Genomic DNA, 26,174 nt, shown 5'->3' with positions numbered 1-26,174 from the left:
TTATTTCCCCTGAGCTGCCGGGAACACTATAACCCCAATGCCAACATTTGAACAGTCTGATGTCGACATGACTATTGACACAGAAAATGCCGGCAGTTTTACTACATCCGGGTTAAACATATGAATGTCATCAAATATAAAGGTCTCATGTTGTATAAAGACACTGGGAACGCCACAAAGTAGGGAATGCTGTGAGAAGAAGGCAGAGCATGTAGTAATAACAGGTGTGTGCGTGCGTGTGTAATGACATTATTTTGGTTGATTTTTGCCCGTTATTTCAGCGTGTATGACGCTGACGGTCTTTCTGTTTCTGTATTTCAGGATAAAGCTCCTCACTGTGATCGCACTATGCGCAGCTGTTGGCGCGGCAGAGAGACGAGCACCAGGTGAGACCCTGTTCTGTGACGTATGATGTGCTGGGCATCTCCTCTCTGTGACTGGGATATAGAGGTGACCTTCCCCCTGTTACATGCGTGGTCTGGTTGTGGCCGCTTGCGATTGGGGCTGGAGCAGGTTATAGCGTTCACACAACGTTGTCCTGTTTCATCCCTGTCGCCATCACGCGGTGTCTCCAGGATCTCCTGCACCTCACTGCCCATTACTCGGGGACGTTCCTTTGCCTCAATGTTTCCGGGCAGCACCAAATCTGTTTACTTGGTTATATGGATCCAGTCTGAGAGTAACCTACTGACCAGCGCTGTCACAGGGTGTGTCCCGGGTCGCAGAACGTGTAAGGCACACATGGCGCCTTCCTAATGAGAGGGTTTCACAGAGGAGGGGATCTGTGACGCGTTTCGCTGCGAATCCCAGCACAAAGCCGCAGAGTGTTTGGTCTGTTCCCACCAGGCGTGATCCCGGGGGGCAGTCTATTACATATGAACAACTTCCGAGAACACTCTACAGAAGGCCTGGCCTACTGGCGGCTTTCCAGCTGTGGTGGAACTACACATCCCAGCATGTCCTGCCACCATTTTAGCATTCCCTGATGGTAAAGCGGTAGCAGGGCATGCTAGGACTTGTAGTGTCACAACAGCTGGTGAGCCACAGGTTGTCCAATCCTGCACTGCAGTCTTTACACCGGTCCAATCAGCAGGGTAGTCACGCGGCATCAGCATATGTCAATTACTGTGATTGGCCAGCTCCTAGCTGTGACACACACACTATATCTGTCTGCTCTCAGCGGATTGGCCAGATAATTGCAGCATGCAGGCTGGCTACCGGCCTAGTAATATAGAACCGGAGAGATAGGCTAGATGACTGATTTCATATTTTGAAAGTGGAAAGATGGCGGCGTCAGGTACTGTATGATCTGCCGCGGCTGCCCAGCAGACATGCCTCATTCGCATACCCTCCAACTGTACCTTTTTGGCAGGTACAGTACCATTTTTTTATTTTATGGCCTGTATCTTTTTTTGGGGGGATCTCCAACTGCCCATTGTAAGTATAGCCACGCCCCTTTTACCCATGGCCACACCCACTTTCCTAATTTGTACCGGTTTTAGCTCTTCAAATGTTGGGGGTATGTATTCACTCACAGCCCCCCGATGTCACAGAGCCCCGACGTCACAGCCCATACACTGAGAGAGACCTCACATTTTCCTGTACTAGACAGATATATATATATATAGTATCACACAAAACTAAATCAACTGTAAAGTGCTGTAGCCATATAAATGTAAATATGCAAAAAATTAGAAGCCAGCACAATGAAATAAATGTCCAAAAATAATTTATATGTAGCAAAAAATCGATTCCATTAGGAAAAGGACAAGGAGTGGACACACCAATAAAGAAGGAATACAGTCCAGATACATGGGAATTACCACATCCAATAGAAATAATATGGTGGTCCACTGTGAGGGTCACTGATGCCCGACGGCCGTTTCGATGTTATATCACCGTCCTCAGGAGCATGTGTGTGTGTGTGTGTGTGTGTATATGTATATGTATATATATATATATATATATATATATATATATATATATTTGGATTTTATGAGGTAAAAAAGGTTACTTTGTCACATCGCACATCAGACACTTGTTTGTTCCCGTTTAGTTTACCTCACATTTGCCATATTCACAATGGTAATGATATAATAATGGGCCCTCCGCCATACTGGGCGTCTCCCCGCTTCATTCCCTGTATTCCCTCCTTATATCAGCAACTTCCTGTCAGTGATGCTGCTTATTGGGGCTCAGGCTGGTCAGCCACACACAATTGTTTGGAGGGGATTGGTTTAGAGATGTCACATGATCCTGGTCACATAATACGAGACAAATAGCCAAAAGGTCTGACTGTCATTTGTAACAAATGTGGCCCCTCTGAGCCTGATAAGGGTCCCTGGAGAGAGATAAAGTACCAGCCAATCACTGGCTGCCTATTCGTTTGTATTGGAGTTTTTCTTCCTTGCAGCTGCCTGATCCTCCTGCCCAGCTCATGACCCGTCCCCCCCCCCCTGCCCGCTGCCTATGTGTCCGCTGCCCCTGCCAGCCTCTCCCCATGCCCGGGTCACCAGTGGCGGCGACCCCCACCTGCTGACTATTTGTCAGCTCACCCTGCCTGGCTCTTCCCTGTAGCTCCTCAGTGTCCCCAACCCAGCTCTCCCCCTGCAGCTCCTCAGCATCCCCCACCCGGCTCTCCCCCTGCAGCTCCCCAGCGTCCCCCACCCGGCTCTCCCCCTGCAGCTCCCCAGCGTCGTCCCCCCACCCGGCTCTTCCCTGCAGCTCCTCAGCGTCCCACACCCGGCTCTCCCCCTGCAGCTCCCCAGCGTCCCACACCCGGCTCTCCCCCTGCAGCTCCCCAGCGTCCCCCCACCCGGCTCTCCCCCTGCAGCTCCCCAGCGTCGTCCCCCCACCCGGCTCTTCCCTGCAGCTCCCCATCGTCCCCCACCCGACTCTCCCCCTGCAGCTCCCCAGCGTCACCCCCCCACCCCAGGTCTTCCCTGCAGCTCCCCAGCGTCCCAACCCGGCTCTCCCCCTGCAGCTCCCCAGCGTCCCCCACCCGGCTCTCCCCCTGCAACTCCCCAGCGTCGTCCCCCCACTCAGCTCTTCCCTGCAGCTCCCCAGCGTCCCCACCCGTCTCTCCCCCTGCAGCTTCCCAGCGTCCCCACCCGGCTCTCCTCCTGCAGCTTCCCTGCGTCATCCCCCCACCCGGCTCTCCCCCTGCAGCTCCCAAGCGTCCTTCCCCCCACCCGGCTCTCCCCCTGCAGCTCCCCAGCGTCCTTCCCTCCACCCGGCTCTCCCCCTGCAGCTCCCCAGCGTCGTCCCCCACCCGGCTCTCCCCCTGCAGCTCCCCAGCGTCATCCCCCCACCCGGCTCTCCCCCTGCAGCTCCCCAGCATCCCCCACTCGGTTCTTCCCCTGCAGCTCCCCAGCGTCTTCCCCCCACCCGGCTCTCCCCTGCAGCTCCCCAGCGTCCCCACCCGGCTCTTCCCCTGCAGCTCCCCAGCGTCCCCACCCGGCTCTTCCCCTGCAGCTTCCCAGCGTCCCCACCCGGCTCTCCTCCTGCAGCTTCCCTGCGTCCCCCCCCCCACCCGGCTCTCCCCCTGCAGCTCCCAAGCGTCGTCGTCCCCACCCGGCTCTCCCCCTGCAGCTCCCCAGCGTCAATGTCCCCACCCGGCTCTCCCCCTGCAGCTCCCCAGCGTCAATGTCCCCACCCGGCTCTCCCCCTGCAGCTCCCCAGCGCCCCCCCCCCCCACCCGGCTCTCCCCCTGCAGCTCCCCAGCGTCGTCCCCCCACCCGGCTCTTCCCCTGCAGCTCCCCAGCATCTTCCCCGCACCCGGCTCTCCCCTGCAGCTCCCCAGCATCTCCCCCCCCCCCCCAACCCGGCTCTCCCCCTGCAGCTCCCCAGCGTCTCCCCCCCCCCCCCCCCGGCTCTCCCCCTGCAGCTCCCCAGCGTCTCCGCCCCCACCCGGCTCTCCCCCTGCAGCTCCCCAGCGTCTCCGCCCCCCCCCCCACCCGGCTCTCCCCTGCAGCTCCCCAGCGTCTTTCCCCCCCCCCCCCACCGGCTCTTCCCCTGCAGCTCCCCAGCGTCTTCCCCCCACCTGGCTCTCCCCTGCAGCTCCCCAGCGTCCTCCCCCCACCCGGCTCTCCCCCTGCAGCTCCCCAGCGTCCTCCCCCCACCCGGCTCTCCCCCTGCAGCTCCCCAGCGTCCTCCACCCACCCAGCTCTCCCCCTGCAGCTCCCCAGCGTCCTCCCCCCACCCAGCTCCCCTCCTGCAGCTCCCGCATGCGATAATCGTGTGACCCCTCCCGGGGAGCTGCCGGGGAAATCAGGTCCAACTTGTCCCTAGGACAAGCCGGACTAATGTATGGGGGCCTTTAGTTCATAGACCCCATGGCCATTAGGAGCTGATTGGTGATACTGTATCTCTCTCCATGGGTTAGTGCAGCCCCCACAGCCCATAACATTGCAGATAGGAGCTACTTTATCACTCTACAGTACATTGGCCCCTAAATATGAAATGAGTAATCAGAAGTGCGTCCAATGGGAGGTCCTGTAAGTGTCAGGGGGATATGACTAACGCTACTGATCAGCCAATCAGATCCTGCCTATCATTTCTCTAGTAACAATCAATGGATCAATAACGAAAATAATTATCCTCCAACCACAGGGAATGTATGGGGGAACTCAGGCGGGAAATGTTTTAATCCTTTCAAAGAGGAGAAAGTGAGATGTTTCCCATAGCAACCAATCAGATCCGACCTGTCATTTGAATGTACATGACAAATGGTATAAGCTGATTGGCTACTATGAGGGTCACCTCCGCCACATCGTCAGAAGCTTTGCTCCGTCTCTCCCCTCAGCCATAAGCACATATGTACACAGATACCATTGGGAGTCTGTGGTGTCAGCGATCCGGAGACACCCCCATCGGATCCGTCACATAACTCTCGCAACTGCGTAAACAGGCGCAAGAATGGGGAACATCAAATGTAAGGGTAGGCTGATGGCGACGCAGCCTGGAGGCAGAGAAAGCAGCGCAGGCTACATTGTTTAATACGTCACACACCATGAAAATGGCCATCACACACCTGCGTATTCCCAACCAATCCCTGCCTCCCTTCCTGACACACCTGTGCATTCCCAGCCAATCCCTGCGAGCCCCAAATACTGACACACCTGTGTATTCCCAGCCAATCCCTGTGAGCCCCAAAATACTGACACACCTGTGTATTCCCAGCCAATCCCTGCGAGCCCCCAAATACTGACACACCTGTGTATTCCCAGCCAATCCCTGCGAGCCCCCAAATACTGACACACCTGTGTATTCCCAGCCAATCCCTGCGAGCCCCCAAATACTGACACACCTGTGTATTCCCAGCCAATCCCTGTGAGCCCCAAATACTGACACACCTGTGTATTCCCAGCCAATCCATGCCTCCCTTCCTGACACACCTGTGTATTCCCAGCCAATCCCTGCCTCCCTTCCTGACACACCTGTGTATTCCCAGCCAATCCCTGCCTCCCTTCCTGACACACCTGTGTATTCCCAGCCAATCCCTGCCTCCCTTCCTGACACACCTGTGTATTCCCAGCCGATCTTTGCGAGCCCCCAAATACTGACACACCTGTGTATTCCCAGCCAATCCATGCCTCCCTTTCTGACACACCTGTGTATTCCCAGCCGATCTTTGCGAGCCCCCAAATACTGACACACCTGTGTATTCCCAGACAATCCCTGCGAACCCCCAAATACTGACACACCTGTGTATTCCCAGCCAATCCCTGCGAGCCCCCAAATACTGACACACCTGTGTATTCCCAGCCAATCCCTGCGAGCCCCCAAATACTGACACACCTGTGTATACCCAGCCAATCCCTGCGAGACCCCAAATACTGACACACCTGTGTATTCCCAGCCAATCCCTGCGAGACCCCAAATACTGACACACCTGTGTATTCCCAGCCAATCCCTGCGAGCCCCCAAATACTGACACACCTGTGTATTCCCAGCCAATCCCTGCGAGCCCCCAAATACTGACACACCTGTGTATTCCCAGCCAATCCCTGCGAGCCCCCAAATACTGACACACCTGTGTATTCCCAGCCAATCCCTGTGAGCCCCCAAATACTGACACACCTGTGTATTCCCAGCCAATCCCTGCGAGCCCCCAAATACTGACACACCTGTGTATTCCCAGCCAATCCCTGTGAGCCCCAAATACTGACACACCTGTGTATTCCCAGCCAATCCATGCCTCCCTTCCTGACACACCTGTGTATTCCCAGCCAATCCCTGCCTCCCTTCCTGACACACCTGTGTATTCCCAGCCAATCCCTGCCTCCCTTCCTGACACACCTGTGTATTCCCAGCCAATCCCTGCCTCCCTTCCTGACACACCTGTGTATTCCCAGCCAATCCCTGCCTCCCTTCCTGACACACCTGTGTATTCCCAGCCGATCTTTGCGAGCCCCCAAATACTGACACACCTGTGTATTCCCAGCCAATCCATGCCTCCCTTTCTGACACACCTGTGTATTCCCAGACAATCCCTGCGAACCCCCAAATACTGACACACCTGTGTATTCCCAGCCAATCCCTGCGAGCCCCCAAATACTGACACACCTGTGTATTCCCAGCCAATCCCTGCGAGCCCCCAAATACTGACACACCTGTGTATTCCCAGCCAATCCCTGCGAGACCCCAAATACTGACACACCTGTGTATTCCCAGCCAATCCCTGCGAGCCCCCAAATACTGACACACCTGTGTATTCCCAGCCAATCCCTGCGAGCCCCCAAATACTGACACACCTGTGTATTCAAAGCCAATTCCTGCGAGCCCCCAAATACTGACACACCTGTGTATTCCCATTTAATCCATGCCTCCCTTCCTGACACACCTGTGTATTCCCAGCCAATCCCTGCGAGCCCCCAAATACTGACACACCTGTGTATTCCCAGCCAATCCATGCCTCCCTTCATGACACACCTGTGTATTCCCAGCCAATCCCTGTGAGCCCCAAAATACTGACACACCTGTGTATTCCCAGCCAATCCCTGCGAGCCCCAAAATACTGACACACCTGTGTATTCCCAGCCAATCCCTGCGAGCCCCCAAATACTGACACACCTGTGTATTCCCAGACAATCCCTGCGAGCCCCCAAATACTGACACACCTGTGTATTCCCAGCCAATCCCTGCGAGCCCCCAAATACTGACACACCTGTGTATTCCCAGCCAATCCATGCGAGCCCCCAAATACTGACACACCTGTGTATTCCCAGCCAATCCCTGCGAGCCCCCAAATACTGACACACCTGTGTATTCCCAGCCAATCCCTGCGAGCCCCCAAATACTTACACACCTGTGTATTTCCGCCAATCCATGCCTCCCTTCCTGACACACCTGTGTATTCCCAGCCAATCCCTGCCTCCCTTCCTGACACACCTGTGTATTCCCAGCCAATCCCTGCCTCCCTTCCTGACACACCTGTGTATTCCCAGCCAATCCCTGCGAGCCCCCAAATACTGACACACCTGTGTATTCCCAGCCAATCCCTGCGAGCCCCCAAATACTGACACACCTGTGTATTCCCAGCCAATCCCTGTGAGCCCCAAAATACTGACACACCTGTGTATTCCCAGACAATCCCTGCGAGCCCCCAAATACTGACACACCTGTGTATTCCCAGCCAATCCCTGCGAGCCCCCAAATACTGACACACCTGTGTATTCCCAGCCAATCCCTGCGAGCCCCCAAATACTGACACACCTGTGTATTCCCAGCCAATCCCTGTGAGCCCCCAAATACTGACACACCTGTGTATTCCCAGCCAATCCCTGCGAGCCCCCAAATACTTACACACCTGTGTATTCCCGCCAATCCATGCCTCCCTTCCTGACACACCTGTGTATTCCCAGCCAATCCCTGCCTCCCTTCCTGACACACCTGTGTATTCCCAGCCAATCCCTGCGAGCCCCCAAATACTGACACACCTGTGTATTCCCAGCCAATCCCTGTGAGCCCCAAATACTGACACACCTGTGTAGTCCCAGCCAATCCCTGCGAGCCCCCAAATACTGACACACACCTGTGTATTCCCAGCCAATCCCTGTGAGCCCCAAAATACTGACACACCTGTGTATTCCCAGCCATTCCCTGCGAGCCCCCAAATACTGACACACCTGTGTATTCCCAGCCAATCCCTGCGAGCCCCCAAATACTGACACACCTGTGTATTCCCAGCCAATCACTGCCTCCCTTCCTGACACACCTGTGTATTCCCAGCCAATCCCTGCCTCCCTTCCTGACACACCTGTGTATTCCCAGCCAATCCCTGCCTCCCCTCCTGACACACCTGTGTATTCCCAGCCAATCCCTGCGAGCTCCAAATACTGCCTCCCTTCCTGTCAGTCACTTCTCTATAAAATCCTCATTGCGAGCGGCATTGCTGTGGCCTTTGGCGCATGCGCATTGTGACCGCAGTCTGCTGATTGGCTCCGTTGTGTACAAACATGAATTCTGCATTATAATATACATCATTAATCGGAGGAGACATCACCAGAACACATCCTGCATCCTCACAATGGCGCAGGCCGCATATCGCACCCTCTGCTACCCTGAGACTGCAGCCACGTGGGAATGCTACTACATGTGGTGATCCAGGAGTGGCCTCATCTCTCTCCAGTTACAGATTGGGAGAACAAGCAGAGGGCTGCAGGTGAGGACTGGGGGGACAGCGATAAGATCTGTAGTGGGATATTAACCCTCTGCGCGCAACCTGATTCAGAGGCATTGTCCGGGGCGCACCATTGGGTTCCCATAGTACACGACTCCTGTATTAGATCCCATGGCTACTGTCTGACATTGTTGGTTGTTCTATAATCATACGGTATTTGGGTTTTTACACATATCAATAAATTGGTCCCTTTTTGTTTTTGGTTCCCAAAATATTCCCTATATGCAAGTGTTGGTGCGTAATTGGCGCCTGGAAGAGACCCGATTCTGATATTCACGCCGGCAACAATGGTTTTGCCTCTGCGCACTGTGTATGTGCACGTTTTATTGGGTCCACGGTAACCGGAGTGTCAGGGGTGTTCCTGGTTTGCGGTTAAGTTGCCCCCCCCCCATTGCCTCCCTCTCTGCTTACGCCATTACTCCGGCACATGTGCAGCTTATACGCACAGTGGAAATGTATCGCTCCATTGCGTATAACTTTGCCATTGCTCCCCTCCCTGGATACGGCTGTGTGCGTAGTATGTCAGAATGCGCGTACCAAGGACCATCTTCTACTATTCAGAATCCTACAGAAAGCCACCTGGTTTCTTTCTTGCTGATCCATAGAATAGACAATTAACTGTTTATTTTCCTCCGTAGGCACCGACACCCTGTCAGACCGCGCAAAGAGAGGTCCTTTGTTACCGCCTCCTGCGACATTCAGTTCGTGGACCATTGCCCCAGAAGATCGCGGCGTGCAGCTGGCAGAGTCGGGAGTCCTTCTGACCAGAGACACGACCATCGAGTACCCAGTACACAGTGACTTTCTGACCAGCCTGGGGCGTCCGTTTCTCCTGGTGATCAGCCTGCGCTCGGACAAGTCCCGCAATGCTTTCCTTTTCAGTATTCGGAACAAGAGTAAGCTGTATTTTGGAGTCCAGGTGTTGCCAAGGAAGGTGGTGGTGCACACAGGGGGGAAGCAGTCTGTGTCCTTCGATTACGCCGTGCAGGATGGACGTTGGCACAACTTTGCGTTTGGCGTGGAACAGACGTCCGTTTCCCTGTTTGCAGAATGTGGACACAAACACGTAAGCAAGGAGGCTGTATTTAAGATCCAGACGCTGGCTCCTGGCAGCGTTCTCACCTTGGGGAGGATGAGTTTTCATTCTGTTCAGTTTGAGGGAGCGATCTGTCAGCTGGAGATTATCCCCTCAGCCGAGGCATCCGCCAATTACTGTCACTATGTGAGGAAGCATTGCCGTCACACCGACACTTACCGATCTCACCCGGCAGACCAGACCCCGGGACAACCTGCACCCTCTATACATGTACAGACTAATGAGCACACAGCGGACGAAGCACGGACTAAGCTGGTCCCTGCCAGACAACCAGATCTGCTGACCAGTACAACCTCATCTGCGCATTTCCCACACAACGCCCGTCTCGGAAATATAACTTTGGCGCACGGTGAAATGACGCATCCTGAGGAGGGAGCTCAGATACATATTGGCAAAGTTCCCAAACCAACAAAACATCATGATCCAGCAGAGAATGTCCTGGAACGTGGTCCTTCATCAGCTGAAGATGTGACGCCGTCTGAGACTCCGCCGTACGACAAGGCCGCAATGCAGAACCACTATGAACAAATGATGGAAGAACAGGGTGAAGTCCAAAGGATCCTTAACAGGACGCTGTATTGGGAGGGCAGTGAGGTCCACAACCAGCTGGACCCTTGGGATGACCCTGGTCTGGATGACGTTGATAACTACGGCCCGGAGACCAGCTATGAGATAGACATGGAGAATTACGACGAGTACTATGACGAGATGGACGTGTCTTATGGCGTAGACCACCCGCCTGGGAACAAAGGAGACAGCGGCCCCCCGGTAAGTCGCCAGTTCTTGTTATGGGGCAGTTGGTCTACAGCATTATGGTCGACAGTCATTAGGTCGTCATGGGAAAGGGTCAAAAAGTCGATAGTGTGACGGTCATTAGTTCGGCATTGTCTAGGTCGACAGTCAAAAGGTTGACATGGAGTTTTTCACTGGTTTTTGAGCCGACATGTGTCGACAGGCGGTATTTCATGCCCTATCATCCACTAGGTCATGGTAGGAGAATAAAGTAGTGTGCCAAGCGCATCGAGGCACCGTGGCCGACACATCGCGAGTGCAGCGAGGCACCGTGGCTGACACATCGCGAGCGTAGCGAGGCACCGTGGCCGACACATCGTGAGTGCAGCGAGGCACCGTGGCTGACACATCGCGAGCGCAGCGAGGCACCGTGCCCGACACATCGCGAGCAAGGAGATGCGGTGTGCTTCAAACTGTGTCCATGTCGACTGTGTTGACATTGAGGTAAAAAAACAGTGAAAACCCCCATGTCGACCTTTTGACTGTTGACCTAGACAATGTGGAACTAATGACCTTTCGACCTTTTCCCATGTCGACCTAATGACTGTTGACCATAATGCTGGAGACCAAATGATCCCAACCCGTTGGTGTATGTGCGGCCCGGTGTAGTTCTGTAGATTGTTACCTAATGGCGCTCCTATAGAGTAGAGTGCTAGCTCTGCAGACTTCCCACCCAAAGCGTTGCATCATTTATATGTAATACAATTATACAACATATTTGTCAAAGTGGCTTTTTATAGGGTTCCATCATCTTCTCCCCTCAATCATTACTATTATGTCTGTGGCCCTGCTCCCAGGCTGCCAGCTGTGGTGGCGTGGTGGCATTATAGAGGCTGGTGCAGGGGAAAGCCGCAGGTAACGCCGTGTCCTGTCACTAGTTCCTGCACCAGTCTATGAGCCGGATTCAAAGCAAAAACTCATGCAAATGGGAAAACCATGCTGTACTGCAGGTGGGGCAGATGTAACCTGGGAAGAGGGAGTGGGTACAAGCTCCCTGCACTAAACCTATTCTCCTGTGACTGATGTCCTGCTGATCTCCCTGGCCAAACACTTATGTACAATAATGCGAGGGCCCCATTGGATAGAATGTGTGGGCTACATGCAGAAGCAGTCAGTATTTACCCTGCATGCGGAATAATCAATGTATTTGTCCCTTTGTATTGCAGGATGGTTTGTTCCAGTTATTTGCTTTTTTATTATGAATTTAGTGTTTTGCTTAACTCAGAATTGTTTCCTCATTCCCTCACCCACTGTACAGAGACTGGCGTAATGGTGCCCCTGTGCCATGCTGTGGCATCAGCCTGTGACTGCCAAGTTATATCTGCCCCTCTCATATACGCCATATGGAGGGGGGATGCAGGCAGTGGGGGGTATTTGCATTGCAATAAATGTATGCTACTTGCTGGGATCCCGACTGATGGGGGCTATTCTCCCTTTTGGGGGTCCACAACCTCCATAGAGGGAGAATAGAACCTGTGGCGCCCCCCCCCCCTCCCCCCTCGGAGTACCGGATTTCTATATACTGACTGTTGGCCTGCGATACGACATCCACCTGCTGCAAGATCCTTAGCGTATATGACTCTTACTGTATCAGGCTGGGGGTGGAAGATGCAATATAAACAGTCAGTCACATAGAAAAGCTAAATACTGGCTCACATCTTTCTACCCGCTACTCTGCTGTAAAAGGAGACTCCCCCTGCAGCGGGCAGGTGGGAGGAGACTCTCCCCGCAGAGGGCAGGTGAGAGGAGATGCCCCCCCCCCGCAGATGAGAGGAGACTCAGGGGCAAATGCAGGATTTGCAGAAGGGGGTTTCCAGAGGGGTAGAGCAAAGCACGGAGATGGACACTTAGGTGACACAGTATATGCCGGGTCAGATAAGGTATTATAGATAGACCAAATGTATATAAATAATAATATAAAAAAAAAAAATATATATATATATATATACATACAGAGGCGTCAACAGCAGTGTAGACCCCTGGGCATAGCAATGTATTGGGGCCCCTACCGATCCTCCAGCGGTAGGGGTGGGGGAAGCTTTGATGTCCCCCGCCGGGTGGTAGGGGGTATTATATCAACCGCTCAGCATGTAGGGCCTGGATCAGTAATTTCCACTAATTACCCCTTTACTGCACAGATGGTGGGAGAAGGGGCCATTGGGCTGAATGAAGGGGCCCCGATACATAACTTCCAGGGTGGTAGAGGATGTTTAATATGCAGAGGAGGGGTGTATAGTGGAGTGGGCTCATTATTCATAATTTTCTGGTGGGAGGACAGCTTGCTTGACTGCAGATATCTCCAGTTCCCGGAAATAGATTTCTTAGATTTTAATGGAACCAAATGGTATTGGTGACTAGGGGATCAGAGTTCAGGAGGCAGAGCAATCTGCCAACGAGTATATAAAACTACATACCAGGTGTGTGGAGCTGGAGCAGTAACCAGCTGCTGGAAGGCTGATATCTCTGGTTCTGGGAACAGTAGAGACAAGCTTCTAGTGCCAATCAAAGGGGGAGAGTCCCAGCTTTTGGAATATACCCTCAGAAAAACTCTAATTCAGACAGAACCTGAAATATCTGACTGGGAAGAGCAATTAACAGGCTTGGATGGGGACCACTGCTTTGAAGTCAGATATCTCCGGTTCCCAAGGGCCGATTTTTTTAAATTCTTGTACCCATGGAAAGAGGGGACCCTCAGCTTTCAGCCTAGGGCCCTTAGACCTAGGGTACTCAGAAACCCCCCTGCGTGTGCTACTGGAGATTCCCCCCGCAGAGGGCAGGTGGAAGGAGACTCCCCTGGTGACCTGTACAGGGCTGCAGAGTGTAACATGGGCCCCGGGACATATTCCAGACACACCTATTGGCTGTCATAAAAGAAGAAAACAAGAAGAATTAATGTTCTCTCTCTGTTACCTAAGTGTCTGGAATCTGAAGCGAATGTGGCGTTAGATCCAGAGATCTCAGCGATACCATCTCTCGGTGCCCATGATAGTATATACCAGGGCTGGGCAACCCCCGCCCTCCAGATGTTGATGAACTACACATCCCAGCATGCCTTGCCTCAGTTTCAGCATGGCCACATAGCAAAAGTAATGCAAAGCATCCTAGGATGTGTAGTTCATTAACATCTGGAGGGCCGGTGTTGCCCAGCCCTGGTGTACACTGTATATAGGACGTATTCTCTAATGACACTGGGCCTATAATGTACAGAAGCCAGCGTAACCCTCCGACAGCCGGTGCCCCCCCCCATCGGGTAACCCTCCGACAGCCGGTGCCCCCCATAGCGTAACCCTCTGACAGCCGGTGCCCCCCCATCGGGTAACCCTCTGACAGCCGGTGCCCCCCCATCGGGTAACCCTCTGACAGCCGGTGCCCCCCCATCGGGTAACCCTCTGACAGCCGGTGCCCCCCCATCGGGTAACCCTCTGACAGCCGGTGCCCCCCCCCATCGGGTAACCCTCCGACAGCCGGTGCCCCCCATAGCGTAACCCTCTGACAGCCGGTGCCCCCCCATCGGGTAACCCTCTGACAGCCGGTGCCCCCCCATCGGGTAACCCTCTGACAGCCGGTGCCCCCCCATCGGGTAACCCTCTGACAGCCGGTGCCCCCCCCCCCATCGGGTAACCCTCTGACAGCCGGTGCCCCCCCATCGGGTAACCCTCTGACAGCCGGTGCCCCCCCCCCCCCCATCGGGTAACCCTCTGACAGCCGGTGCCCCCCCCATCGGGTAACCCTCTGACAGCCGGTGCCCCCCCATCGGGTAACCCTCTGACAGCCGGTGCCCCCCCATCGGGTAACCCTCTGACAGCCGGTGCCCCCCCATCGGGTAACCCTCTGACAGCCGGTGCCCCCCCATCGGGTAACCCTCTGACAGCCGGTGCCCCCCCATCGGGTAACCCTCTGACAGCCGGTGCCCCCCCATCGGGTAACCCTCTGACAGCCGGTGCCCCCCCCCCCATCGGGTAACCCTCTGACAGCCGGTGCCCCCCCATCGGGTAACCCTCTGACAGCCGGTGCCCCCCCCCCCCCCCCCCATCGGGTAACCCTCTGACAGCCGGTGCCCCCCCATCGGGTAACCCTCTGACAGCCGGTGCCCCCCCATCGGGTAACCCTCTGACAGCCGGTGCCCCCCCATCGGGTAACCCTCTGACAGCCGGTGCCCCCCCATCGGGTAACCCTCTGACAGCCGGTGCCCCCCCCATCGGGTAACCCTCTGACAGCCGGTGCCCCCCCCATCGGGTAACCCTCTGACAGCCGGTGCCCCCCCATCGGGTAACCCTCTGACAGCCGGTGCCCCCCATAGCGTAACCCTCTGACAGCCGGTGCCCCCCCATCGGGTAACCCTCTGACAGCCGGTGCCCCCCCCATCGGGTAACCCTCTGACAGCCGGTGCCCCCCCCATCGGGTAACCCTCTGACAGCCGGTGCCCCCCCATCGGGTAACCCTCTGACAGCCGGTGCCCCCCATAGCGTAACCCTCCGACAGCCGGTGCCCCCCCCCCCCATCGGGTAACCCTCCGACAGACGGTGCCCCCCCCCCATCGGGTAACCCTCCGACAGCCGGTGCCCCCCCCCCCATCGGGTAACCCTCTGACAGCCGGTGCCCCCCCCATCGGGTAACCCTCTGACAGCCGGTGGCCCCCCCCCCCATCGGGTAACCCTCCGGCAGCCGGTGCCCCCCCATCGGGTAACCCTCTGACAGCCGGTGCCCCCCCCCATCGGGTAACCCTCTGACAGCCGGTGCCCCCCCATAGCGTAACCCTCCGACAGCCGGTGCCCCCCCCATAGCGTAACCCTCTGACAGCCGGTGCCCCCCCCCCATCGGGTAACCCTCTGACAGCCGGTGCCCCCCCATCGGGTAACCCTCTGACAGCCGGTGCCCCCCCCCCCCATCGGGTAACCCTCCGGCAGCCGGTGCCCCCCCATCGGGTAACCCTCTGACAGCCGGTGCCCCCCCCCCATCGGGTAACCCTCTGACAGCCGGTGCCCCCCCATCGGGTAACCCTCTGACAGCCGGTGCCCCCCCATCGGGTAACCCTCTGACAGCCGGTGCCCCCCCCCCCCCCATCGGGTAACCCTCCGGCAGCCGGTGCCCCCCCCCCATCGGGTAACCCTCTGACAGCCGGACATCTTTGTAAATATTGGAATCTCCGGCGTCCCTCTGCCGTCTGTGGGGATCGGTGAGTCCCTAGTAAATGGCCGGGTTATATTTAGCAGCAGCTCCCAGAATTGCACCCGGCTGCGCTCTGTGATCTCGCTGCCGGCTCAGTGCTGATAATTGATAGTTTGGGATGGGGGTTAGTCATTATCCGGCTTCCAGTAACATACTTGTGTTGTTGTGTTTCTCTAGGGTCCTCCAGGTCCTCCTGGTTTACCAGGTCCCCCGGGGAAGAGAGGTCCAAGGGTGAGTAATTGGCAGATCATGTTTCCCATCTGTTCTCTTTTTGTTTCATTTACAACCTGATAATAGATTGCATTTACCCTTCCTCAGAATGAGTCTGACAAGTTTGTACACCTTGGAATGCGTGACTTGTCGGGAGGTCTTAGTGGTGACGGAGTGGGACGTGTAAGGGGTGAGGGGGGGTGATTCTCCAGAGAGGTTACAGGAAGAGCTGCACAGGGTTCTGTGATGGCATTTGGGGCTTATTGTACTTGTATTATATATCAGCCTTTGTATCCATGAGGGCCGCTCGCCCCTGCAGAGTGGTACACAGTGCCCAGCTCTCTGCCTCACCCTCCACAGTGTTGGCACACCTCTGTGTGGGCATCTTAATACGCACCATTATTATAGTGGACTGTAATGCCCAGGAGACCGTAGCCTATAACTGCTTTGTAATGATGGGCCCCACAGTCAGCTGCCTCCGTACCGTTAGAGCTAGGCCTTCCCGGGTGTCCTGAACGGACCAGTCAGACTGCCAAGCTGTAGGTAGGTGTACAGCACACACTTACCTTCCATGGGCATGCCAGCTAAATGCCCCTGACTCCTTGTGCAGTGTCCCTCCCTCTAGTACCCGGCACATTTCCGCAACAGGGCATCTGCTTTTTTTAAAAGGTTGCAAGACCAGGCGCCCCCTGGTACCCGTTTCTTTGCTTCCATTGTATTGGATCATGGTCCATCCTTGAGATCCCTCTCCCCTGCAGTCGGTGCCTTTATGACCCACTTTATAGCCAGGTACACCAGTGTAAATGTATGCCCTAGGTAGAAACGTTCCGCTCGGGTATAATAGAGGGAGGTTCTACCCCTCACTTTCCTGGGACATCAGAAGCGTCTGTCTGCAGTACCGGAGAGGTGCACGGGACCAGACGAAGCCATAATGTCTCTGTGAGACTGCTCCAATCCGGGCTAGTGGAACAGCAGCTCTGTCTATGGAGCCGCTCTGGTAGCAAAGTTTCAGATAAACTGCTGATCGTAACCTACCAATCCCAGGAAGGTTCTCAGCTGTGACCTGGCCATAGGCCTCAATCAATATCTGGGTTTCATCGGGCCCTGTCCAACTATGTTCCTTGCCCATTGAAACGTGGCTGGTGTTCCATGCAAACCAAATGGTAGGACCTTGTACTGGAAGAGGCATCCAGGAGTGAAATAACTTTCCACCAGTACGTCCACATCCGGTGGCATCGGGTAGTAGGAGTCAAACTGGAAACATGACAAGAGCCACTGATAGACTCAGACACCCCCCCCCCCCCCCCCACCGTGCTGACATGTTGCTGAGAACTTTTGGTGTTTGTCATAATGTGTAATGGGTATTATGGTGTGTGGTATAATGTGTAAGAGGCATTACAGTGTGTGCCATAATGTGTTATTGTCACTATGACAGAATATGTAATGGGCATAGCAGAGTATGACAATGTTTAATTGGCGTAATATTAGTGTGCAATTTTATTGATATAATTTTTTGTTTGTTTGTTTCTAATGTAAATGTCTAATATAAAATGGGCCCTCCCGCTTAAAAATAAAAAAAAAGCCCTGCCCGGTGTCTGCGCCCTGCCCGGTGGTCTGCGCCCTGCCCTAGAACAATCCTAGAGTGAACACAAGTATGGTGCCATCTTCTGCATCCTGGCACCCAGTGGCCTATTTGCCCTATTCACTGTTATCTGGAAGGTTCTATTCTCTGATCTATTTGCTGTCCGTCTCCATACGGTGTGCGTGCGTGTGTGTGTGTGTGTGTGTGTGTGTGTGTGTGTGTGTGTAAAATATATATATATATATATATATATATATATATATATATATATTACAAGACACTGTACTGTCGTTTCTGATATTGTAAGTGCTGAGTGCCGCACCCCTGTTCCTGTGTATCCCGCTTTCCTTGAAGCTGTGAGGGCACTGTTCACAATCAAGCTGGGAGTGCCGGTCCTATATCTCAAAAAAAAAAAATATATATATATATAGTTACTCTGTTGTTTCCAGTTGTGGATTATACCTTGAAGAAGGGGCGCTGACCCCGAAAATACAATGTATTCGGTGATATCCATTTACTAAAAGTCTTTTTGAATGCGATTGGAGTGCCTTTTCTTTGGAGGACTATATATATATGGGAACGCACGGAGATCAGTGTGGGTCAGTAATACGGGTGCTCTGTCACATCTCTAACACCCATTTCCTGCAGCCTATATTTAGCTCCTTTGGCTTCCACCCAGTGTTTATGGACAGATGTACAAGTCACTGTGGCTCTGTGTAGTAAGCTGAGTGTATATTGTGGGGTGGGAGCGAGCGTCTGACGTCTGGAAGTATACGGATTCTATGTTAAATAGTTGAGCATTGTACATATTGTTTCTGGTATATACTGTGCTGTACTGGTATATACTGACCTATACTGGTATATACTGTGCCATACTGGTATATACTGTGCTGTACTGGTATATACTGACCTATACTGGTATATACTGTGCTGTACTGGTATATACTGACCTATACTGGTATATACTGACCTATACTGGTATATACTGTGCCATACTGGTATATACTGTGCTGTACTGGTATATACTGTGCTGTACTGGTATATACTGACCTATACTGGTATATACTGTGACGTACTGGTATATACTGTCCTGTACTGGTATATACTGACCTATACCGGTATATACTGTGCTGTACTGGTATATACTGTGCTGTACTGGTAAATACTGTGCTGTACTGGTATATACTGTGCCATACTGGTATATACTGTGCTGTACTGGTATATACTGACCTATACTGGTATATACTGTGCTGTACTGGTATATACTGTCCTATACTGGTATATACTGTGCCGTACTGGTATATACTGTGCCGTACTGGTATATACTGTGCCGTACTGGTATATACTGACCTATACTGGTATATACTGACCTATACTGGTATATACTGTACCGTACTGGTATATACTGTGCCGTACTGGTATATACTGTGCCGTACTGGTATATACTGTGCCGTACTGGTATATACTGACCTATACTGGTATATACTGTGCTGTACTGGTATATACTGACCTATACTGGTATATACTGTGCCGTACTGGTATATACTGTGCCGTACTGGTATATACTGTGCGGTACTGGTATATACTGTGCCGTACTGGTATATACTGACCTATACTGGTATATACTGACCTATACTGGTATATACTGTGCCATACTGGTATATACTGTGCTGTACTGGTATATACTGTGCTGTACTGGTATATACTGTGCTGTACTGGTATATACTGACCTATACTGGTATATACTGTGCTGTACTGGTATATACTGTGCCGTACTGGTATATACTGTGCCGTACTGGTATATACTGACCTATACTGGTATATACTGTGCCGCACTGGTATATACTGTGCCATACTGGTATATACTGTGCCGTACTGGTATATACTGACCTATACTGGTATATACTGTGCTGTACTGGTATATACTGTGCTGTACTGGTATATACTGACCTATACTGGTATATACTGTGCCATACTGGTATATACTGTGCCGTACTGGTATATACTGACCTATACTGGTATATACTGTGCCGTACTGGTATATACTGACCTATACTGGTATATACTGTGCCGTACTGGTATATACTGTGCCGTACTGGTGTATACTGTGCCGTACTGGTGTATACTGTGCCGTACTGGTATATACTGTGCCGTACTGGTATATACTGTGCCGTACTGGTATATACTGTGCTGTACTGGTATATACTGACCTATACTGGTATATACTGTGCTGTACTGGTATATACTGTGCTGTACTGGTATATACTGACCTATACTGGTATATACTGTGCCGTACTGGTATATACTGTGCCATACCGGTATATACTGACCTATACTGGTATATACTGTGCCGTACTGGTGTATACTGTGCCGTACTGGTATATACTGTGCTGTACTGGTATATACTGTGCCGTACTGGTATATACTGTGCTGTACTGGTATATACTGACCTATACTGGTATATACTGTGCCGTACTGGTATATACTGTGCCGTACTGGTATATACTGACCTATACTGGTATATACTGTGCTGTACTGGTATATACTGACCTATACTGGTATATACTGTGCCGTACTGGTATATACTGTGCCATACCGGTATATACTGACCTATACTGGTATATACTGTGCCGTACTGGTGTATACTGTGCCGTACTGGTATATACTGTGCTGTACTGGTATATACTGTGCCATACTGGTATATACTGTGCTGTACTGGTATATACTGACCTATACTGGTATATACTGTGCCATACTGGTATATACTGTGCCGTACTGGTATATACTGACCTATACTGGTATATACTGTGCTGTACTGGTATATACTGTGCTGTACTGGTATATACTGACCTATACTGGTATATACTGTGCCGTACTGGTATATACTGTGCCGTACTGGTATATACTGACCTATACTGGTATATACTGTGCCGTACTGGTATATACTGACCTATACTGGTATATACTGTGCCGTACTGGTATATACTGTGCCGTACTGGTGTATACTGTGCCGTACTGGTGTATACTGTGCCGTACTGGTATATACTGTGCCGTACTGGTATATACTGTGCCGTACTGGTATATACTGTGCTGTACTGGTATATACTGACCTATACTGGTATATACTGTGCTGTACTGGTATATACTGTGCTGTACTGGTATATACTGACCTATACTGGTATATACTGTGCCGTACTGGTATATACTGTGCCATACCGGTATATACTGACCTATACTGGTATATACTGTGCTGTACTGGTGTATACTGTGCCGTACTGGTATATACTGTGCTGTACTGGTATATACTGTGCCGTACTGGTATATACTGTGCTGTACTGGTATATACTGACCTATACTGGTATATACTGTGCCGTACTGGTATATACTGTGCCGTACTGGTATATACTGACCTATACTGGTATATACTGTGCCGTACTGGTATATACTGTGCCGTACTGGTATATAATGTGCCGTACTGGTATATACTGACCTGTACTGGTATATACTGTCCCTTACTGGTATATACTGACCTATACTGGTATATAATGTGCCGTACTGGTGTATACTGTGCCGTACTGGTATATACTGACCTGTACTGGTATATACTGACCTGTACTGGTATATAATGTGCCGTACTGGTATATACTGACCTATACTGGTATATACTGTGCCATACTGGTATATACTGACCTGTACTGTTATATACTGACCTGTACATGTATATACTGTGCCGTACTGGTATATAATGTGCCGTACTGGTATATACTGACCTGTACTGGTATATACTGTGCCGTACTGGTATATACTGTGAGTAGCGCATGACTATAACGGCTGGTGAGTCCTGTAAATCAGATCACTCAGTACATGGGCAAGGATGTGTTGGCACATGGCGGTATTACCCAGCTACCCCAATGTCTGTGAGGTAACGTGTGTATGTTGTGCTGAGAGACCAGTCCCCAGTGGGAGAGCGCCGCTGCCGCCAGGGGTGCGTTTTCTACTAATGCGGACGTTGTGGAGTAGACATGGGCCAGTCTCATGCTGTCATTATAGTGTTGTACGTGGTCAGGGTTCTCGGTGCCAATGTACCCTGGTGGCAGAGCTGTCTGTATATATAGTAACATAGTAATTAAGGCTGAAATAAGATGTTAGTCCATCAAGTTCACCCTATCTGACCTGTAACTACTGACGTGAGTAAGTCATATCTGTAGGATTCCCTTAGTGGCCAGGAACGCATCCAGTTTTGATTTGATTTCAGTAACAGTAGTTGCTGTAACCACCCCACCGGCAATGAATTCCAGAATGTTACTGCTCTAATGGTGAAGAATCCTCTTATTAATTCAGTACGGAATTTCCTTTCCTCGAGCCTCAGTACATGCCCGCGTGTCCTAAGTATAGGCCTGTTAGTGACCAATCATCTCCCAGTTCCATATGATTCCCAATCCTGTATATGTACATAGTAATCATATCACCTCTCAGCCTCCGTTTCTCCAGTGAGAACATATTCAGCCTGGTATAACCTATCTTTGTATTCTAGAGATTCCAGACCTGTTACTAGCTTAGTCGCCCTTCTCTGCACCTGTTCCAAGTCATTTATGTCCTTCCTAAGGTGCGGTGCCCAGAACTGAACACAATACTCCAAGTGTGGTCTCACCAATGCCTTGTGTGATGTGTCAGTTCCTACGCGTTTCAGTAAGACCAGGTGGAGAATGCGGACGGTGTCTTACATCTGCTTTATAAACACTTCTCCAACAACGGCTTCATTGATTGACACCATGGGTGACATGTAATAGGATGAGAGAATCCGAAAGTGAGAGATTTGGTAAGAAATCTCCAGTTTTATTAAAGCGGCAATCATTTACACTGCAAAATCACACTGGTTTTGCCAAATCTCTCGCTTTCGGATTCTCTCACCCTATTACAATTCACCCTAGTGTGTTCCTCCGACCAGTCTCCATATGGCTGCACCAATGCTGGTTATTTCCCTATTACATGCCACATGGCGAATCTGTAAAAGGTATAAATTGTAGTCACCAATTAACCAATCAGGTGCTGGCTCTGCTAATACCCCTTTTCCACTTGCAAAAATATCCCGGGTTTTTGCACATGAACGTGCATCAACCCGGGATTTAGTGCAGTGTGAAAGGGTCTTTGAGGAATATCCCGTGTTCAGCAATCCGGAATCTCTACCCAGGTCCTTACCTGGGTAGGACCCGGAATCAACACGGGATACGGTCAGTGTGAATGGTCCCGTGGGACTTTTACGCTACCCCAGAATCTGCTGCTGCTGATAGCTTCTCCTCCGTGCACCAGCTCTGCACATTGGCCAGCCAGAGACCCAGGCGGCGCCCGTTGTCCGAGCGGCACGGAGCGCACACCCTCAGGGGGGAGAGACAGCTCATGGCGAGCTGCAGCCACCGCTATACGTCCTCTGCTGCTGATAGCGGCTCGTGTGGCTGTGGGCAGCCCAGGAAAAACTGGCACTGGATCAAATTCCGGAACGCCAGACCGCAAAAACCGAAGCTCCCTGCAGCGACCTGTGCCGCTGAGGAGCCTGGAGCTGTGCCGGAGGGGGTGTGACAGGCAGTCACCCAGGATTTCCCGGGATCAATGTGAATGGGGCTGTCCCAGGTCAATCCCAGGTCTGACTGCAGTGTGAAAGGGTGCATTCCCGGGTAGTGTCCCGGGAAGCATCCGGGAACACATTCCCGGGTATGACCCCGGACTGCAAGTGGAAAAGGGGTATTAGTCTTCATTATCAGGGTTCCCCATCGCATCGGTCGTCCAGCCTCATTGGAGGTTACGAGAAAGCACCATTCCTATTCCCATCTGCTACCCCCCAATTCTGCACCTCCCCCACTGCAGCTCGCCGTCCAGTAGTGACACTTTGCCAGTGTCCGATGGCACCAGGTCTGGGCACCCATATAGGTGCGTGGGCAGTACAGATATGAATGTCTTTGTAGGACCAATGTTATGTGTCATGAAGCGCCCATCGGACTAGCGCAGATGTCGGACACTACAAGCCATGGGCACACACTTTGCAATCTCCGGCACCTCCCGGCATTGTCATAGTTTTGTAATTTAGCAGATTGAAACGGTTTAGCGTCTGCTTGTTTGTAGTTTGTATTTTGGGTTATTTTTTTTTTTTTTATGAACATTTTTTTTTTTTTTTAATAACATTTTTATTGAGTTTTGAAATTTTTTTACAGGGAAAGACACAATATAATAATCACAATGGTCGAAAACAATGAACATGTTAACCTTGACCATATTGGGTCATTACAACAAAACATCCAGATCGTTTATAAAAACGGTAGGCCACATAGATGTGTGAAGCTTTTCAACTATAACCATGCGATTTGTGATGTGTCGACTATTCTAGTATTAAGGAAGGGGAAAGAGAGGAGAGAGAAGGAAAGAAGGAAAAAAGAGGGGGGGGGGAGGGAATAAAGAATGTAGTATTTGAGGATGTACAAGAATAAGAAGAATATTTAGTACATATATAATAAACTTCTAAGCACATAACAACATAGACATTTTATAAGTTTTAGATGGATGGGGAGTTGTATTCCCGAAGCTCATATGTGTCTAACTTAAGCCATTGGATAAACTACGCAGTAGTAGGTGGGCTGGTCAGGGTTGACCAGTCACTAATGTCAAAAGAGGTAATGATCTTATCTTTAAGATCCGCACTGAGTGTGGCTATATATGGATTCCATTTGAGGTCAAAGGTATGTGAGGCATTTACCGTCCTCAATAACCATGATTTCCGATCATAATATAGGTGTTGAAGCATCATATTATGTAGCTGTAACATAGAGGGAGCGGTTTTCACCGTCCAGTGTTTTAAAATGAGCTTCTTGGCAATCGTGAATAACATTGTGAACATATAAAATAGAGGTTTCGTTTTTGGAGAGCTAAACCATTCAGAATAATCTAAACATAGGCTCGCAGTAGGGGATGGGGTCAGGGTCAATGAGAAACTGGTGTTAATAAAAAGATATACCTTATGCCAAAAACGCCTTATTTTTGGGCAGTCCCGGAAGCAGTGGAAGAAGTCGGCCTTCGATCTCCCACACCGGAGGCATGACGCGTCAATAGATGGATCGAAGCGAGCACGGACAGATGGAGACATGTACGCTCTGTGTACAGTCTTAATGTGTACTTCTTGGAGATACACCGAGCCCAATATTTTTTGTATCGATGGGAATTTGTGTATGAATGTGTCTGTTGTCGTGATAGTGGGGATATCTGCTTTCCAAGATAGTAATAGAGTGTTTAGAAACGATTTGGAAGGCGGGGTTATTAGTATGTCATATATATGTTTCAATTTGCATGGTTTTGATATCCATTTCTGACATAGTCCCATAAGTTGCGATGAGGGAGGGGCTGTGGATGTTTGTATATGGAGGGAGGAAACATAGTGTCGTGCCTGAAGAAACATGTAAAATTGTGTGTTGGGAAGGTCATACATTTCCTTTAAGTTATTGAATGTTAATGGTGTTCCTCCCGGGTCAAACATTTGGTTCGCCGCACATAGTCCCTTAGCTTTCCACTGGAGGAAAAAGGAGTTAGACAGGGAAGGAGGGAAAGATGGGTTGTCCCATAAAGATACATATGGTGTTGTGGTGTGGTCTGTCTTCATCTTCTTATGTAACTTGACCCAATTGAGGTACATATCATGAAACAGAGGGTGTGAGAGTACGCGTGGCGGTATGAGAGCTTTCTTGGTGTGAAGTAGGGCATTGAGAGAAAATGAACGGAAGATCTCTGATTCCAGGGTGATGTCAGTGTAGATGTTTTTGTTTAGTATCCAATCTATAGCACATCTTGCCAAGATTGACATAGAGTACAGATTGAAGTTAGGGACATGAACCCCCCCATTTATCTTGTCCATTGTCAATTTGTGGAATGAGATTTTTGGCTTCTTCCCTCGCCATATAAAGTGGGTAATCGCCTTCCTGAGTCTCCCGTCGTCCGAGAGGGAAAGACAGAAGGGCAACAGTTGCATTACATATAGGAGTTTAGGGAAAATAACAGATTTTATGACAGCAATTCTGCCAAGTAGGGATATTGGGAGGTCCTGCAAGCCCTGCAATTGGGTTATGATCTTGTTTATAGTGGTGCAAAAGTTTAAGTCATAAAGTTTATTAATATTATTGGGGATCTGTAGTCCTAGGTATTTGAAGTGTGAACTGTTCAGTTTGAAGAGGAGGGATTACAGGGAGGCTGGTGTGGGAGTGTTTGTGGGTAGGATTGGAAGTAGTTCCGATTTGGAGGGATTTATTTTATATCCTGAGGTAGAACCAAATTCCTGGATAAGCCAAAGGATTTCCTGTATCGAGATAGTGGGGTTTGATATAAATAATAACATATCGTCTGCAAAAAGGGAAACCTTAAGTTCACAGTGACCTATTTGAATCCCCCTGTACAGAGGGGAGGAGCGAAGGGCCATTGCGAGGGGTTCTAGCGCTATTGCAAAAAGTAAGGGAGATAAAGGGCAGCCTTGCCTCGTGCCTCTCTCAATTTGAAAGGGGTCAGAAAGCAGCCCGTTGCATGAGACTTGGGATAGGGGGTTGTGATATATAGTACGAAGTGTTCGGATAAAGGCTGGGGGGAAGCCAAAACAGTGGAGTGTGTGGTAT

The 26,174-nt window shown here is 51.3% G+C and overlaps 1 protein-coding gene across 2 annotated transcripts in view; it reads left to right on the top strand.

Annotated features, from left to right (window-relative positions):
* COL24A1 (collagen type XXIV alpha 1 chain) overlaps positions 1 to 26,174 on the top strand; it is a 395,453-nt gene that overhangs the window by 20,459 nt on the left and 348,820 nt on the right. For both annotated transcript variants that reach the window (XM_083157902.1, XM_083157901.1), the window contains exons 2-4: positions 322 to 386; positions 9,322 to 10,547; positions 15,918 to 15,971. In XM_083157902.1, coding sequence (XP_083014028.1) covers positions 322 to 386; positions 9,322 to 10,547; positions 15,918 to 15,971 — 1,345 coding nt within the window. The remainder of the gene's footprint in view (positions 1 to 321; positions 387 to 9,321; positions 10,548 to 15,917; positions 15,972 to 26,174) is intronic.

This window comes from Crinia signifera, chromosome 8, assembly GCF_055691185.1.
Source record: "Crinia signifera chromosome 8, ASM5569118v1, whole genome shotgun sequence".
NCBI lineage: Eukaryota > Metazoa > Chordata > Amphibia > Anura > Myobatrachidae > Crinia > Crinia signifera.
This window is presented reverse-complemented; position numbering and strand designations above follow the sequence as displayed.